This window comes from Carya illinoinensis, chromosome 13 (genome assembly GCF_018687715.1).
Source record: "Carya illinoinensis cultivar Pawnee chromosome 13, C.illinoinensisPawnee_v1, whole genome shotgun sequence".
NCBI classification, from domain to species: Eukaryota; Viridiplantae; Streptophyta; class Magnoliopsida; order Fagales; family Juglandaceae; genus Carya; species Carya illinoinensis.
This window is the reverse complement of record NC_056764.1, coordinates 34094262-34112085: the sequence shown is the minus strand read 5'-3', so window position 1 is coordinate 34112085 and position 17824 is coordinate 34094262. Positions and strand designations below refer to the sequence as shown.

Below are 17824 nucleotides of genomic sequence, written 5' to 3'. Positions count from 1 at the left end.
TATAAAGGAACTGCACATGAGTTCTATATGGGACTTAAACAAATCATTTCTCATGTCAAATATACAAAAGCCTGCCCATATTAGCTGGATTCAATTTCTTTTTTAATGTAATAGATACAGCAAAAGGCTATGGTTCTCTGTAGAATTTTCAAATATAGAGAGTAGAGAGTAAGATTTATACAGCATCTATAACTTCAATGAAAAGGCTTTTAGGACTCTAGAATATTAAGGAGTTTGTGCCACTTCGAGAAGGGACTCAAAAATAATGTACCACTCTCTAATGAGAGGGAAACTTTTGCACAAAGCTTCTTAAATAGATTCCTAGATAGGATAGAATAAAGGAAGGACACAAAAATGGAACACGATACACCAATTGTTCCAAAAATATATATAGATCTATATTCTTTGAAGCAAAGCCGAGAAGAATTTATGCCGGTCTTCAACTTTAAGCCAAAGGAGCTAGATCTCAACTTTCTTTATTGAGCATTTTTCTATCTTCAAGCTAGTCATCACGCACTCCTCATCACCAAACTATAGTTAGTTGAGTAGAACCAATTAAAGATTATTCTATGCATAGTTACAAAATGAGTTCTGTTACGTACAGTTATTTTTCTATATTTTTTATACACACCACGGATGTAATTGGTCAAAACAATTATTTTATACTAAAAAAAAATCATGCAACCAATCACATTAGTAGAGTGTACAGAAAGTACATAAAAGTGACTTCACATTATAAACTTTTTGTTACATAATTAATACAAAATACTCATTCCTCTTCTAGTTTTTTCTCGACTCTTCACCCTAATAAAGAGAAAACTTCACATCTTATCTTTCAATTTTCTCCACCATTTTTACATACACACGGATGAAAAAAATTAATATGTCAAGTTTTGTCAAATGTTGATATTGAAAGAACACGTTTCCTCATGAGAGACTTAAAGGTGACTTACGTGTCACATCCTTTCAAATATATTATATATATTTATTTTAATAATTTTATATTTATATTAAAAACTATGGGTAATTAAAAGATACTAATTATTTAAAACCCAACATTGCATTCCTTGATGGAAAGAAAGCAACACTTAGAAAACAGTGAATAAGGGTCTTGGCCTATCTATATATAAAGGTCTGTGATTCTCCATCAGTCACATTCATTAACATAAATAAAGATAGGCTGAAAACTCCTACCCGATACTTTCCATATAGAAATTTGTGAGGGTTCACAATTCAGAAATAATCATTCTTGCAAATATTTGATCAATGATGGATAGAGGTATGTGTTCTAACTATTCTTTTATTATTAGATGTTCTCCCAAATTTTACAGGTACAAAAACAAAACTCAACTTTTAAGAAAGCTAAAAAAAACATTGTTTTAGATCGATGAATTCGATCACATGTAGAGGCCGATTGAACTGGTCTATGAACTATATTAAAAATATATTAATTTCTGAACCCATGCCTCTGCAGAAAGGAACAAAATGTAAAATGTAATTCATATGAAATGTTCTAGTTGCATACTGACCTACAGATCATAATAATTCACCTTGGCAGACTCAGAGCCAAGTGTCTGTAACAGGTTGAATTTTGTTTGCAAAAAACAAGGTGAAATTGCAAGGTCAACTGGTGAAAAGGTCATGAATGACCAACCACCCTCACTTGGTCAATTTCTTCAACTCCTCCAACTTCACCACCAACATTGAACTTCAACAACTTCTTTGATTTGCAGATTTTCATCAAGTAGTACCATCCAATCCCAGCAACAGTCATTATTCCACTCACTAAATAAACAGTCTTAGTGGCAATAGCCATTATAACTACCAAAAACCCAGAGGGTATCAAGCACATCATCACCAGCCCTGGCAGCTTCAATGGAACCCTGTAAGGTCTCTTCATCATTGGCAACTTCCTTCTCAGCCATATAAATGCAGCAAATTCTAACAACATGCTCAAAGAATACAAGAAATTGGCCGAGGATATGATATCAGTGAAATTGAAGTTTGAAACCCCTAGTGAAATCAAAGTGGTTAGCAAAATCCCAACATAAGGGGTGTTGAACCATTTAGACCTTAAACCGAAAAACATGGGCAAAGATCCTATATCAGCCATACCCAGAAGTTGGAAAGCACTGCTGCTTAGCTGTGCTTCGTATAGCCCAATTGCTGATAACACAGCACCAACTTCAAGAAAGATTTTCAACCATTTCCCTGCAATCATACCTGCAGCTTGGGCCATAAACCCAGCATCCCATTCGCTTTGGTCCACGGAAAGAGATCCAGTCACAGCCAAAAGTGGAAATAGATATGCCAAGCAAGTGAAGATCACCGAAACCAGAAGGGCTTTCGGGTAAGTTTTCCGGGGGTTTTCAACTTCTCCGGCTAGTGTACTGACACTGTCCCAGAAATTCAAGTTCCAGAAAAGGGTGTTGAAGAACAAGTTCCAATCTTTCTCAACACCCTTCTGCCCCATACTGATCCATCTATGAGGTTGAATCTTTGGGAGTGCAATCAATGACATCAATACGAAAGGCAAAAGTGAAACAACAGCAAGTACCACGGCGGCAAACCCAACAATTGTCAAACCAGTATAATTAAGAAACGAAAGGCCTAGAGTTGAGCCAAAGATGGCGAAGTACCTCGGAAGGCCAGATTCTAAAGCAGGGAGCAATCGCTTCATGTAGTCAATGCAAAGAACTGGGAAGGCAGCGATGTTGATGACACCACTAAGGAACTTGAACGTGCCCATGAGGGACCCCCAGAAAGGACCAAAGGCTCGCTCGGCCCAGATGACAAAGCCACCGTTGCCGGGAAAGGCTGTGGAGAGTTCAGCGGTGATAAGGGCCTCCGGGATACTCCAAATGAAGGGAAAGATGAGGAAACCGAGAATGGCGAAGAGGGGTCCTGCTGCTTGCACCGCTGGTTCCTCTCCATAAGGGCCACCGGCGACTTCAAAGTAGATGATAAAGATGAGAGGTATGAGAGTCAGCTTCTTGGGGTCTGTGCTTCTTGTTGTTGTTGTCGTCGTGGCTGTGGAGACAGGGAGTTCGTGAGGCATGTTTGGTGGTTTCGAGGAAGTAGTTTGCACGGTGGTTGTGGCTTCTCCTCTTTCTCTTCTGTGTGTTGCGTCCCGGAACTGAAACTGATGCAGTTTAGGTGGTGATTCTTTTTATAACTGTGAAGGCTAAAGCCAAACCGTTCCCGTAAGGGAATGCTAATCAGAGGTTGTATATTTATACACGGATTTACCCTTTTAAGATATTCTTGCTACAGCCATTAATAACTATATATGAAGAATTTGTTCTCTATATGTGTTATTCTCAATTATGTATGCACGCTATCTGGTGTAGAACTAGGAGATAGTGAAAGAGAGGCGCGCAAGGGACTCGGTATGCATTGATGCCATGGATGGATGCTAGATGGCCATTAAAAGACTATGCATGTGTAAATTGTAATTTGTTGGCGGTTGTGTTATTGAGAATTAAAGAATAATTCTACTTATCAATCTTATAATTACATTCTTCAATTCATATTCGATTGGAAAATTCGATGTTACAAATAAATGAATCGGATTAAATTCAAATTTAACCGAACCAATCCGAGCAACTTATGGAGTACTAATCTTATTTATTATAAACGAAGAGGGTTAATTTGTCTCTTATTATCATCACCATCGTCTTATTTTAGAGTTAATCGTGACATGAAGCTCTAAGATCATATTAGGAAAACATGAAAACTGATCAGGAACTGATATTTTGAACAAAGGCACTAAACCTTTATGTTAAATAATTGGAGATTTTATGCTGTTTACGGATTTGGATTCCTTCTTGATCTTCAGTCTTATTAGTGGCAGTGCATGCGTGGCCTATAAAATTCTAATTAATATGGAGGGGAAAGATCAAAACGCATCAAATTTAGCTTTTTCTTTTGTGGGCATTTTTCAGTCTTCATTCAAACACTCTTGATCAACTATAGTTTAGGGGAAGGAATTCCGGGGTGATATGATCTGTTGGGAGCTGTTCTGACCCAGAGACGATTCTAAATAACGGAGGGACGAAATTTAACGTGGTTCGGCAACTGCCTACGTCCACAGAAGCTGTAATTTCACTATAAAAATTGATTTTTACAAAAAACTCTCTCACCCACTCTCTACACTATCTGCACACACACAACTCTCTGCTCACTATCTTCCACGCTTTGCTGCTCCCTCTCTGATGCTTAAGCTCTCCTATTTATAGGAGAGCAAATCAGTACTATGCAGCAATTTGCTGCATGATTTTAGGAAGAGGTGGGGAGGTGCCTAACAAAAGCACCGAACGGTGCCTTATATGCCAAAATAGTAAACGGTGCATGGCACCGTTTACTTCTTTGTCTCCATCTGCAACAATCTCCCACTTGGAGACAAATGAGTCTACATATCTTCATAGCAATTATCACAGCACTTTCAAATCATGCCTTTAAGTATGGAGGCCAACTGAAGCTATACACAGCTTCAGTTTGTCAGCAGTAACTACTTTTGTAAACATGTCTGCTGGGTTTTCTGCTCCTCGAATCTTCTCAAGTATCAGCTGTCCACTATCGAGAAGAGATCGGATAAAATGGTATCGCAACTGTATGTGTTTTGTTCTGGAATGAAAGGCTGGATTCTTTGCAAGAAAAATAGCACTCTGACTATCACTGTGCAGAATGCCTTTTTCATTCTTCTTTCCCAATTCCTCTAAGAATGACTGCAACCAAACCATTTCCTTCCCTGCTTCAGTTATAGCAACGTATTCAGCTTCTGTAGTTGAGAGAGCAACAATCTTCTGTAACTTAGAAGTCCATGATACAGCTGTACCACCCAGCGTATACACAAATCCAGTAGTACTTTTTCTGCTGTCAACGTCACCTGCTAAATCAGCATCTACATATCCCTGTAGTTTTAAACCTGCTTTTGTAAAGCATAGTGACGTATCTGAAGAGCCTTGTAGATATCTCAAAATCCACTTAACTGCTTCCCAATGCTGCTTTCCTGGATTACTCATGTACCTGCTCACAGCTCCCACTGCTTGTGCAATATCTGGCCTTGTACAGACCATGGCGTACATAAGACTACCAATAGCAGATGCATAGGGTATTCTGTTCATGCATTCTTGCTCTTCCTCCGTCTTTGGCGACTGATCCTTAGTTAGTCGAAAATGACTAGCTAAGGGTGTGCTCACTGGTTTCGCCCTGTCCATGTTAAACCTTTTGAGCACCTTCTTTACATACTCCTCCTGCGAGAGCTTGAGAGTATCATTAGACCTGTCTCTAATAATTCTCATACCAAGGATTTGTTTTGCAGCACCCAAATCCTTCATCTCAAATTGCTTTGACAACTGCTTCTTCAGTTTATTGATCTCCTCGATGCTTGACCCTGCAACGAGCATATCATCCACATACAACAGTAGGATAATATAAGAGTTGTCAAAGTTCTTCATATAGCAACAATGGTCAGCCTGCAGTCTTGTAAATCCATTACTGCACATGAAGTTGTCAAACTTCCGATACCATTGTCGTGGAGCTTGTTTTAGGCCATACAAGCTCTTCTTCAGTTTGCAAACTAGATTCTCTTTTCCCTTCACTGAGAATCCTTGTGGCTGGTGCATATAAATGTCTTCCTCCAAATCACCATGAAGGAATGCAGTCTTCACATCTAACTGCTCAAGATGTAGATTCTCTGCAGCCACAATTGCCAACACTAGCCTGATCGTAGTCAATTTTACAACTGGGGAGAAAATGTCTGTGTAGTCAACACCTTCCTTTTGTTGAAACCCCTTCACGACCATTCTGGCTTTGTAGCGCTTGCTACCATTGTGCTCTTCCTTAATTCTGTACACCCATTTATTGTGCAAAGCCTTCTTGCCTTTTGGAAGCTTAGTTAGCTCCCATGTCTGATTTGACATCAGTGACTCCATCTCATCTTGCATGGCTTTCTCCCACTTGATCGAATCTTCAATTCGTAGAGCTTCATCATAACTTTCCGGTTCACCACTATCTGTTAGCAAGATGTAGTATAGAGATGGTGAGAACCGTTGTGGTGGCCTGATTGTCCTTGAAGATCTTCGAATAACAGTGAGTGGTGTACGTTGTTCGATCTGTGGATCATCATTCTCTTGATCCTCGTTCTGATCAGTGTTGACTCGAGTAACATCAAAGTCAACAACCTCAGGTTTCTTTGGCTGCTCCTCAGGTTCAGCTTGTGACCTAGCTTTGTACAGAATCTGCTCATTGAAAATCACATTTCTACTTCTGATGATTTTGCGATTTTTATCATCCCAAAATCGATAGCCAAATTCTTCATCACCATAACCGATGAAAAAACATTTTCTAGATTTGGCTTCTAACTTGTTACGATCAGAAGAATCTATGTGAACATATGATAAACAGCCAAAAACTTTCAAATGGGAAAGATTTACCTTCTTTCCGCTCCAGACTTCCTCTGGTAGATCAAACTTTAAGGGAACTGAAGGTCCCCGATTAATCAAATAGGCTGCAGTGTTAACTGCATCAGCCCAAAAACATTCAGGCAATCCTGAATTCAGCCTCATGCTTCTGGCACGTTCGTTGAGAGTTCTGTTCATGCGTTCAGCTACGCCATTCTGCTGCGGTGTCCCGGGAATAGTCTTCTGAAATCTAATCCCATTTGCAGCACAGAATTCTTTGAACCCTCCGTCGATGTACTCTCCTCCATTATCTGACCTCAGACATTTTAACTTCAAGCCTGTTTCATTTTCAACCATGGCTTTCCACTTCTTGAAAGTATCAAATGTGTCAGATTTATTTTTCAAAAAATAAACCCATACTTTCCTGCTTGAGTCATCAATAAATGAAACATAGTACCGCGATCCTCCAAGAGAAGCGACTGGGGATGGCCCCCATAAATCTGTGTGCACCAACTCCAACTTTGTAGATTTTGGAGTTCTACCATTTTTCAGGAAACTAACCTTTTTCTGTTTCCCAAAAATGCAACCTTCACACATGTCAAAATCAGTTGATTCCAACTTTGGTAACTTCCCCTTGGATAATAGTATTTTCATTCATTTCTCACTCATATGACCAAGCCTCTGATGCCATAGGTTGGCATTTGCATCAGCAATTGCAATAGTATCTCTAATGCTTGAAGTCATATATAGAGTACCTGTTTTTGTGCCTCGAGCTACTACCATAGCTCCTTTTGTTATCTTCCACGTGCCACCGGTAAATAGTACCGAATGCCCATCAGCATCAAGTTGTCCTACAGAAATCAAGTTCCTCATGAGCTTAGGAACATGTCGCACCTTCTGTAGCAACCATGCACTTCCATTGGGCAGATTGATTGGTACATCTCCCATGCCTTCGATTTCCAACGCTTCACCATCTGCTAAGTACACCTTCCCGAAATCACCAGTGACATAATTCTGCATGATTTCTCTGTGTGCTGTAGTGTGGAACGAGGCTCCTGAATCTAACACCCAAGATTCAATTTGGTTGTCGACTAAAAGAAGTAAGGCATCTTGGAGATCTTCTGTTGTGGCATTAACAGAGTCATGCTCATTCTTCTTCTTTGCTTCTTTGCAATTATTTTTGTAGTGGCCAGTCTTGCCACAATTCCAGCACTGTACTTGTTTTCCGGACCTTGATTTACTTCTGCCTCTTCGGGACTTCGATCTGCCCCGATTTGAACTTCTACTAGCTCCTCTACCTCTCGTCTCGAGGTTTAAGGCAGAACTAGAAGTTGATGCTTCTCCTGTATCTCTTCTACGAACTTCCTCGCTAAGAATATGGTCCCGGATTTCTTGATACTTCATCTTTGTTTTGCCATAAGAATTGCTAATAGCTGTTCTCATGGCCTCCCAGCTTTTTGGCAATTGAGCCAGAGCAATCAGTGCACGTACTTCATCATCAAATTCAATCCCCACTGAAGCTAATTGATTGATGATGGTGTTGAACTCATTCAGATGCTGAATAACTGGAGTTCCTTCTGCCATTCTCAAGTAGAATAGCTTGTACATCAAATGCACTTTGTTATTGGCTGATGGCTGCTCGTACATATCCGATAGAGCTTTCATCAAATCCGCCGTGGTCTTCTCCTTTCCCACATTGTGTGCAACTGATCTTGACAGTGTTAGTCTAATGACTCCCAACACTTGTCTATCAAGGAGACTCCAATCATCATTGCTCATGTCATCTGGCTTTCTTCCTAGGAGTGGAAGATGTAGTTTCTTCCCATAGAGATAATCTTCTATCTGCATTCTCCAGTAGCCAAAGTCTGTACCGTCAAATTTCTCGATACCAGCACCTTTAACTTCTTCTCCAGCCATGAGTTCAAATTTAAACAAACAAAGATTACCGCTGCGCCCGAAACACTTGAATTAGCTGGAAACGAGTCCGGAATGATCCAAATAGTTTGTCAGCACTATTTGATCGTCGCGATGGAACTCCAACTGGCGTGATCTAGCCCAAAATGATCTGCAACACGTGGATGGTTCAGATCCAATATATTGACGCCGAATATCAAAATTTCGACCGTACGGATGAGTCCGGAATGATCCAAATAGTTGGAAAGCACTATTTGATCGTCAAAATTGGACTCCGAACGGCTTAGATCTAGCCAAAAACAGATCTGAAAAAACGGACGGTTCTGATCTGTCTGGCGCGTGAGATACACGCGCTGTACAGTGCGCGTGAGCAAGCGCGTGGCGCGTGAGGAACACGCGCCTACAGTACTGTGCGCGTGGGGGAGCGTGAGGCGCGTGTGTTACACGCGCCGAACCTCTCTAGGGCGCGTGGGGGCGCGTGAGCGCGTGTTACTCACGCGTCTTCAACCTCTGGTTTGCGTGGGGGCGCGTGAGCGCGTGTGGTACACGCGTCTTCAACCTCTGGAGCGCGTGGGGCGCGTGGATTTGCAGCAGATGCACACGCCGATCTTCTAGGGGCGCGTGTAGCCTCTTCCGACTTCCGTTTTCGATTCCGTTTGCGGCAACGGATTCTTCTCGACGCGAGGAACACCGTGGAGTTGTCAAAAATTGATTTTGAACAACTTGAATTTTCGGACAGCTCGAACCGGTGCTCTGATACCAGTTGTTGGGAGCTGTTCTGACCCAGAGACGATTCTAAATAACGGAGGGACGAAATTTAACGTGGTTCGGCAACTGCCTACGTCCACAGAAGCTGTAATTTCACTATAAAAATTGATTTTTACAAAAAACTCTCTCACCCACTCTCTACACTATCTGCACACACACAACTCTCTGCTCACTATCTTCCACGCTTTGCTGCTCCCTCTCTGATGCTTAAGCTCTCCTATTTATAGGAGAGCAAATCAGTACTATGCAGCAATTTGCTGCATGATTTTAGGAAGAGGTGGGGAGGTGCCTAACAAAAGCACCGAACGGTGCCTTATATGCCAAAATAGTAAACGGTGCATGGCACCGTTTACTTCTTTGTCTCCATCTGCAACATGATCAAGTTTAGAATCAATGTGAAACATGATCATGCTAGCTAGTAAATTAATGTAGCTATGTATTTCTCGTGATCTCTTTTTCCTTTCCACTAGTTGACTACTTTATGTTTACTGATTAAAGTAAATAAGGTTCGAGGAGCCAAGTGGGAAATTTAGGAAGAACCAATATCATATATAAATATATATTTATATATATATATATATATATTCGTTTCTGAATATTGTGCTGTTCTTAAGGTACATTTCTGAAAAATATATGCTAACAATAATCAGTAGTGTAAGGTAGTATGTTCAGAGACATGGTGTTGGATGTATTATAATAAAGTTAATGAAGCTTATAATTAGAATTTGTTTGGATTCAGAGAATGTTTCATCTCATCTCAATATTATAACTTTTTCAAATTTTCACATAAAATATAATAAATAATTTAACTTGTTTAAATTTTAAAATAATAATAATATTAAAAATTAATATTTTAATATTATTTTATTCAAGTTCCAACTAATATTATCTTATCTCTAAATAGGCCGTGATCTTTGATAATCATTCAAATCAAACTTTAGCAGTAGCAAAAAAAGGGTTGCTTAATAAGTTAATATGTTGTAGGGCATTGTTTGGTTAACCAAAACTAAAAATCTCATCTCATCTCATCATTATAATTTTTTTAAATTTCTCATACAAAATATAATAAATAATTTAATTTTTTCAAATGTCAATACAAAATTAATATTAAAAAATTATATTATAATAATATTTTATTCATTACTATTCAAAACATTTCATCTGTATAACGGGCCGTAAAATAAAAATATGAGAACATTATGTTTCAAATTTTAATATAAAATTAATATTAAAAAATTATATTATAATAATATTTTATTTATTATTATTCAAAATATCTCATATAACCAAAATAATAGTACGAGAACATTGTGTTGCGCAAAAGTGCGTTTGCCGGGAGTCGAACCCGGGTCTATTGCTTGGAAGGCAATTATCCTAACCGTTGGACTACAAACGCTGATTTGATTGTTGACCTTATTATAACAAAATATACGTGTGGAATGTCTGGGGTTGGTGGCTGTGGGAAGAAGTTTCATTTATTTGCCTACTCTCCCTCTCTCCGAGGTGCAGCTATGGAGTCGCTTTCTCTGAGCCAAATAATCTCAGCAGGCCATCAAGGTTCCGAAAGGATAAGAAACCCAGCAAGCCCGATTCACCGAAGAAGAACTCACGCCCAAACTAGGCGTTTTCGCTTCAGTATCGTCTCCAAAAGGTTTGATTTCCAAGGTACATACTAACTTTGTATTCCATCATGTGAAAATAATGGAATTTTCACATTTTCAGGTCTTTGCTTATTGGCTATCCTCTATTCCACCTCAAGCTTCATGTTTAGTTCCTTTTATTTTCGGTTTTTTAAAATAGTAGGAACCGAAAAAAAAAAAAATTGTTGTTTCCTTTCGTTTAACTCGTCTAGTTCTTATTATCAAAAAGTTCCTCTAGTCTCAAGGATCTTATTCAAGGTTTTTATGGTTTAGTATATTTGGCAATAATATGTATATGGTTTGTTGAACAGTATATATATATATATATATATTTTTGAACAGTATATATATTTTTAAGTCTAAAGAATTGCATACAAAAAAAAAAAAAAAGGGTCAGATCAAAATTTAAACTAACAATCGGCATCAATGGAGAAAAAATCTGCGTCAGTAAAATATCAATGGTATGTTTTTGGGTGTTTATATGTAGAGAAAAAAGAAAATAACTTTTCCATTTTTGAAAGAAATTGGGGATGCAACTTAAACAAGTATCGCGATCATACTGGGCTATGGCTATAGTATATAGGTAAATTTTTGAAGTGTATGAATGTTCGATTCAGTTTAAGCTAACCTGACTTACCTGAGTCGACTGTCTGTAAAGATATTTGAATTTGACTCTGTCAGATACATAATTTGTATCATGTAAGTTGTGGAACTTAAAACTTGTTATTGCCAATAATAAAAATTCATGACTTGCAGTTATAATTATATTTAATGGGGTGCTGTCCTATGTTCTAAATTTCTCATACTGGATAAGCAGCCCTCTGTAAGTAGTTGCCAATATTATCATATTGGGCACATTATTTGAGTCTGAGAGCATTAGTCTGTGCATTACCGTGGCACTAGGGTTATGTATTCTTCGTCGTTGTGTTTTGGCATCAGGTTGAAGTAATTTTTAGTCATTTAGATTCCGCATAAATTAATTAGCGTCTGCTCAGATTTTCAGGGCTATGCAAAACCTGCCCGTCTCTTGCCAGCCAAGGAAGTGAAAGTCTGCACAGATACCTCAACAGAAAAGATTTTTCCATCTTTCAAGGAGGATGGATCACAGTGTTTATTCAAGATCAAGTTAGGTACGAGTAACTTCTATGGCTCTAGTCTGAGTGACTTAAATGCTGGGATTCTCCTATGCTTGATTGGCGAAAATGGCGATTCCATATTACAGAGGATACCAGCCAGTTTGATGACAGCTCATTCTCGAAAATTGGAGGATGTGATTGACCGAGATATGCTCCATTTTCAAAGAGGTTCTGTCGATGAGTTCATCTTCAAGGGACCCAATCTGGGAAGAGTTGAAGCTCTTTGGATCAGTCTTGAATCAGGTTAGTCTCTGCTGGGGATGTTTCAATACTTGCAAGAACAGTATGGAAAACTTGTGTATCTTACTACTTTTGCATCCCAAATGAGGAAGTTAGGGAATAAAATTATAAATCATGGAAAAAAGCTTAGATCTAAGTGCTCAAATGGTATTCCAGAATTTACTGGTCTTTCTTCAATATGATGATGACAATAACTCCAGACTTCTGTGTGTGACCCTATCACTCTAGAATCATACTATTGATTTACTGTATGATCATAGATAATGTGGACTATGTGTTTCTTCAAAAACTGCACGGAAAGGTATATTATGATCATGTTTGACCAGAAGACTAACCCTTCTTCATTTCTATCTCCAAGGTCAGGTCAATGGAGACTAGGAAGTGTGAGCTTGACAGTTATCTGTGGGTTTCAACCATCGTTAGAAGAACAAAAAGGAGATGAACTTGATTACAGTGGTTTCCAATACGATTTTCAAACCGAGGATTTTTTGCTTGGGGAGGGAAGTGATGTATCCATGGTGGAACTTAGACCTTCCCTTGCTACCCAGTTCTCTGGGGTCGACTCCTTTGCCTTATTTGGCAAAAGCCTCTCCCAAGAGACTTTACTCGAGAGTCGTGGGATATCAAATGAGGAAAGCATGAGGGAATATGCAGATTTGAAGATCTCTTTGCTACTTTATGACACCATTCTAATCTTTGTTGGTACATCAGCCGCATTCTTTTTGGCTGGGGAAAATACTTCTTTTGCATTCTTAACTGGTGGTGTTGGAGGCTTCTTGTATCTGTTGCTATTACAGAGGTCTGTTGATGGCTTACCAACTCCAAAGGCTCCAACGTATATTTCCACAAAGACAGAAGGAACTAATGGAAAGTTTGGAGGATTCAAGGGCCCAATATCGAGTCTGGCACTAGTGATTGGATTTTCCATATTCTTAGTGAAGAATAGCTATGGAGATTTGCCCTTGGCATTCACGCCAAAGGAACTCATAGCTGGTATGATGGGGTTTCTTTCATGTAAAGTCGCCGTCGTGTTGGCGGCATTGAAGCCCTTGCCAATGGGTCTGAAGATAAACAAGTAATAAGCAGTTGTGTATCCCATAATGAGTAGAAGATGGGGAAATATATACATTTCATTCTTTTGTCCCTGTCCTAATACTTAGTATTTTAGTCTGGTGATTAACTTGTTAACATATATTATTTTCAGAACAGAAGCTTTGTTCTTGCAAAAATGAAAAAACATGTAGTAAACCTGCCAAAACTCATTAAACGTGTAGTCCCTCCCTGTCCCTGGCAAACAGTATTAGTCACTGCTCTAAGTTTGAACTCTAAACAAGTTTGAATTGACTTAACTTACAAGTAAATCGGAGAATGGCATCCCAAAAAAGTAATAAACCTGTTTTCTACTTTTCGAGTATGTCTTCTCCCATTCTATGTTACAACGAAGAGAGTATATTAATAACGCAAGACATTCTGTACCCCCATCCCTCGTTGGACATCTGAAGGTGAAAAATAAAAGAAGACTTCTTGTCTGCGTCTGCCGGGAGTCGAACCCGGGTCTATTGCTTGGAAGGCAATTATCCTAACCGTTGGACTACAAACGCCCACAGGGTGACACCTCTGATTGGCGAATATTTGTCTATCTTATTTACAAACTCAGATAAATTGGTTTCAATCTTTTGATTTCTTGAAGGAGATGGAACGTTGTTTTCTCTCTGTTTTTCTTTTACGGTTAGTGGGAAGTTTTCTTTCTTTTCTATAACATTAATTTTCTTGCATGGTTAATTGTCACTTGGAAAGCAACTGCAACACTTGGAAGAATGAATTTCATTCAAAGAATCAAAGTGACTGGAGGACAAAACATGGGAAATGAAACAGTAAAGGGTTTATGAGTAGGAATCAGAGGTGATCAAGATTCCAAAATGAGGCTACACAATAGAAGACAGATTTTGTAACAATGCTGGGTTGGTAATGAGTACCTGACAAATTTACATCATCCTCGTAAAATACATTATTATTCCCTTGCACCAAACATAAAGTATATGCGTCTTTATAAAACATTGCATTGCATGATCCACCATGTGAACGACCAGACGGAACACAGCCATCCATTTTCAAATAATTCTATAACTACAGCTCCCTATTTTTTGACTGATTAAATTAAACTACACCTATAGCAATATCATTATTTGCCATCCCACATTCTCAAGTACTTCTACAACTCCTGCATTTTAGACATATAATAATAATCTAGAAGACTGCTTGTTTTTCTAGTTGGCAGCATCATGTGCAGCAATATCTTTAGTTATATAGGATCGTGGAGAGAGATTTCTTGTTTGTATCTAAGAAAGTGCCAACTTTTGATCATGTTATCCTTCACAAGACTTTTGAGTAATATGTTCATTTTCTTTACATAAGAGACAACCGGCATGAATATTGTAAAACATGTTGTTCCCTTTCACCAAACATGGTGAAAACAATGATAGATAGCTCATTGCATAAAGTAGCATGGTAACTTAGAGGTAATGAAGCAGATGTAACTCCCAAATTTTGACGGATTAAACCATCAACCTTCGGTATATTTTTATGGCCTACTTTGTTTTATTCAATGGACAGTGGACACTAGAAACCTTGGAAGTACAGTAACAAAGTTTTGAGCTCATGATAAGATGAAATAATTTGATGGCTTCTTTATTGGCACATAATTTGTAGCATATGCCGCATTGTGCATTAAAGTATTATCTAAACGAGACAAGCACAGCGCAGAGAGAGAGAGAGAGAGAGAGAGTTCATATACTGGAGAAACCACCAATATATGTGAATAACTCAATCCTACAAATGATTCAATGCTATGAAATTTCTCTCTTATGTGCTAGATCTTTAGAAAGAAACTAGCATTGCCAGATGTGTTCAATGAGTTTGCTTGCTTCTAAGCCTTGTATCAAGGTTAGCACTGGCAAATTCCCATCTCGAAACTCGATAATTATAAGATCTGAAGTGGCTATGGCTCCCCAGCACAGCAGCACACTCACTTTTCCTGCGTTGTCAAAGTATGACATTCCTCTTGTTGATTTATATGTGCAGGAAATTGTAGAAAGGCAGTCGCAGAAGAACAACTTAGCCAGGGAAGATCCATGTAAGAAGCCACGGTTCCACCCTATGTTTCTTGAAGAAGCATATGAAAGGTGCAGGAACATTTGTGCAGAATATGCCAAGACCTTCTATCTAGGTTCAACTTCATTTCCATTCTTTCATTACTCATTAATTCGACAAGGTTATCCGATATATTTAGAAAGTCTTGAATTCTAACTGACTAGAATTTTCTGCAAGTCATCAAATTTTCTCTCATATGGTTCAATGATTCTCTTGTTCTGTATGGAAGTCAGATGTAAATACTCCAAACGGATTCCAAACTTCTTCATTATCTTTGCCTTCAAACCAGACTCTGCTTTCTAATTCAATCAAAACTTTATAAGCTTCGATATTAAGTTTGGTTTGGTTTATTGTCATGGTGCAGGAACTTTGCTAATGACCGAGGAGAGACAGAAAGCCATATGGGCTATATATGGTAAGAATGTACCCTGAAATTTTCTTGTACATAAGTGAGATAGATATAGATTTTCAAGCAAATTTAAGGATATATGTAACGCACCAGATTTAAATGAGACGGTAATGGTTGAGATCCCACGTTGCAGAGGATGGAGAAGTTCTTTCATAATATTGACTAGTCCTTTGAAGCATAAGATCAGATATGACTTGAACTTTCCTTGAATCATTAGAAAACAAGTCTTTATAACAGAAATCATGTACATAAGAAAATTTATTATTGTTCATGTTTTAGGTGACAATTAAATATCCCGGTGCAGATTTATCAATGTATTTCAACCCACTGCCAAAGTAATACCAACATCATCTTGACACATGTTAACAGGTTCAATTCAGAGCAATTTAACTGAACCTAAAGCCCTGCATCCACTTAAAATGCTAATACTGGCGATTGAAATAGCTATGTTCTTTTTTTGTGAATTGCTTCTCTGCAGTCTGGTGCAGGAGAACAGATGAACTCGTCGATGGCCCTAATGCTGGTTATCTGAGCTCTGTTTCTCTTGATAGGTGGGAGGAGAGACTGCTAGACATTTTTAGTGGACGCCCTTATGACGCGCTAACTGATACAGTTTTCAAGTTCCCTTTAGACATTAAGGTGCTTAGGATATGAATCTCTGCCTTTTAATCCTTTTGCAATGTTTAAAACCACTTATTTGTGCACTTACCATATTTTTTTCATGTTTCCTCCATAAAATTAAGGAAAAAATAAGTCTTCCATTGATAATTTCTTCTGAACCTTCATGCATCCCATTCTTTCCATGGAATTAACAGATTTCCACTAGCTTTTTCAGTTTGACAAAATTTTATTGTTCTTCAACCATAGCCATTCAGGTACATGATTGAAGGAATGAGAATGGATACAAGGAAATGTTGCTATGAGAACTTTCAAGAACTCTACCTTTACTGCTACTATGTGGCTGGAACTGTGGGTTTAATGAGTGTTCCTGTGATGGGAATTGCACCAGAATCTCTGGTTTCTGCTCAAAATATATACAATGCAGCACTCTACTTGGGTATAGGAAATCAACTTACTAACATCCTCAGAGATGTAGGAGAGGAGTAAGTTTTACCTTTTACTGCACTCGCACCTTATTCACTCCACTCATCCAATCTATTCAACATTTTTTCATCTTTCCTCTTTCAGTGCTTTAAGAGGGAGAATTTATCTTCCCCAAGATGAGCTTGCACAGTTCGGACCATGCAACAAAGATATTTTCTCAAGGAAGGTCACTGATAGGTGGAGAGAGTTCATGAAAGAGCAGATTACAAGAGCAAGGTTCTACTTCAAACTGGCAGAGGTGGGGGCTTCTCAGCTTGACAAGGCTAGCCGCTGGCCAGTAAGTGTCTACTTTCATTTAGACTCTTCATATTTAATATAGCTCCTGATTCTTTCTTCCATTCAAGTTTAAAGCGCAATTGCATCGTGTAAATTGGGATCTTATTGCATTCACTCATTCAGAATTGGATATTTAAAAGATTATTCTTCAAATCATCTTAGAATGCTAGAAAACAAACTTCCAATGTAACTTTCTCTCCCATATCTTGATGTTGTACATTCTTGATAAATTCCTAGAAGGTTGATAAACAAAGAAAGAAAGGGGAAGTGTAAGGATGGAGCCATGGTTTTGCAGACGTTGGTGGGAATAATTTATGGTGATTTTGCAGGTGTGGTCATCCTTACTATTGTATAGAATGATACTGGATGCAATTGAGGGCAACGATTATGATAATCTGACAAAGCGAGCCTACGTTGGGAGGACTAAGAAACTTCTCATGTTGCCTGTAGCATACACTAGATCTCTATCCACCTCAATCTCGATCCTTCGCTAACAAGGCTTTGTGTAATAGGAGTGATATCATGTGGGTGTACTTTAACAACAATGTTATTGGAGCTTAACCATGATCACCTTTGTGAAACTCCTAAATTTTTATATGACTAGTTTCTCAATTATTTTGGGAAGCTGTCTTCTTGTAGCTTACCAGTTTCCCAACATCTGATCAAAAGCCAATCGCATATCAGTTCCATATTACATGCCTAAGGGCTCATAGATCTTTCTTTTCTTTTTCTTTCTTTTTTAGGCAAAATATATTTAAAACTTGGGAAAAAGATTTGAGGCAA

General features: G+C 38.5%; 3 protein-coding genes and 2 non-coding genes across 5 annotated transcripts; 2 read left to right on the top strand and 3 right to left on the bottom strand.

Annotated features, from left to right (window-relative positions):
• Positions 1-1420: 1420 nt before the first annotated feature.
• On the bottom strand, positions 1421-3323 carry LOC122292925 (probable polyamine transporter At3g13620). The gene has a single exon (XM_043101489.1). The coding sequence runs from the start codon at positions 3056-3058 to the stop codon at positions 1640-1642; it is 1419 nt and encodes a 472-aa protein (XP_042957423.1). The 5' UTR covers positions 3059-3323; the 3' UTR covers positions 1421-1639.
• Positions 3324-10410: 7087 nt separating this feature from the next.
• On the bottom strand, positions 10411-10482 carry TRNAG-UCC. The gene has a single exon. It is a non-coding gene; the product is annotated as a tRNA-Gly (tRNA).
• Positions 10483-10542: 60 nt separating this feature from the next.
• On the top strand, positions 10543-13255 carry LOC122290856. Its single transcript, XM_043098525.1, has 3 exons — positions 10543-10751; positions 11722-12105; positions 12466-13255. The coding sequence occupies exons 1-3, from the start codon at positions 10598-10600 to the stop codon at positions 13179-13181; spliced, it is 1254 nt and encodes a 417-aa protein (XP_042954459.1). The 5' UTR covers positions 10543-10597; the 3' UTR covers positions 13182-13255.
• A 138-nt stretch (positions 13256-13393) lies between these two features.
• On the top strand, positions 13394-17807 carry LOC122290858 (phytoene synthase 2, chloroplastic-like). Its single transcript, XM_043098527.1, has 6 exons — positions 13394-15328; positions 15617-15667; positions 16140-16300; positions 16529-16764; positions 16850-17042; positions 17371-17807. The coding sequence occupies exons 1-6, from the start codon at positions 15004-15006 to the stop codon at positions 17533-17535; spliced, it is 1131 nt and encodes a 376-aa protein (XP_042954461.1). The 5' UTR covers positions 13394-15003; the 3' UTR covers positions 17536-17807.
• On the bottom strand, positions 13632-13703 carry TRNAG-UCC. Its single transcript has one exon. It is a non-coding gene; the product is annotated as a tRNA-Gly (tRNA).
• Positions 17808-17824: the final 17 nt, after the last annotated feature.

What these genes read in the sequence shown, in the direction of transcription:
- LOC122292925 (XM_043101489.1), bottom strand. Translation starts at nt 3,058, where the DNA reads ATGCCTCACGAACTCCCTGTCTCCACAGCCACGACGACAACAACAACA.
- LOC122290856 (XM_043098525.1), top strand. Translation starts at nt 10,598, where the DNA reads ATGGAGTCGCTTTCTCTGAGCCAAATAATCTCAGCAGGCCATCAAGGT. An exon ending in CAAAAGGTTTGATTTCCAAG is followed by an intron (nt 10,752 to 11,721) that starts GTACATACTAAC and finishes GCGTCTGCTCAG; the next exon opens with ATTTTCAGGGCTATGCAAAA. An exon ending in TTGGATCAGTCTTGAATCAG is followed by an intron (nt 12,106 to 12,465) that starts GTTAGTCTCTGC and finishes CTCCAAGGTCAG; the next exon opens with GTCAATGGAGACTAGGAAGT.
- LOC122290858 (XM_043098527.1), top strand. Translation starts at nt 15,004, where the DNA reads ATGTGTTCAATGAGTTTGCTTGCTTCTAAGCCTTGTATCAAGGTTAGC. An exon ending in TGCCAAGACCTTCTATCTAG is followed by an intron (nt 15,329 to 15,616) that starts GTTCAACTTCAT and finishes GTCATGGTGCAG; the next exon opens with GAACTTTGCTAATGACCGAG. An exon ending in CTCAGAGATGTAGGAGAGGA is followed by an intron (nt 16,765 to 16,849) that starts GTAAGTTTTACC and finishes TTCCTCTTTCAG; the next exon opens with TGCTTTAAGAGGGAGAATTT.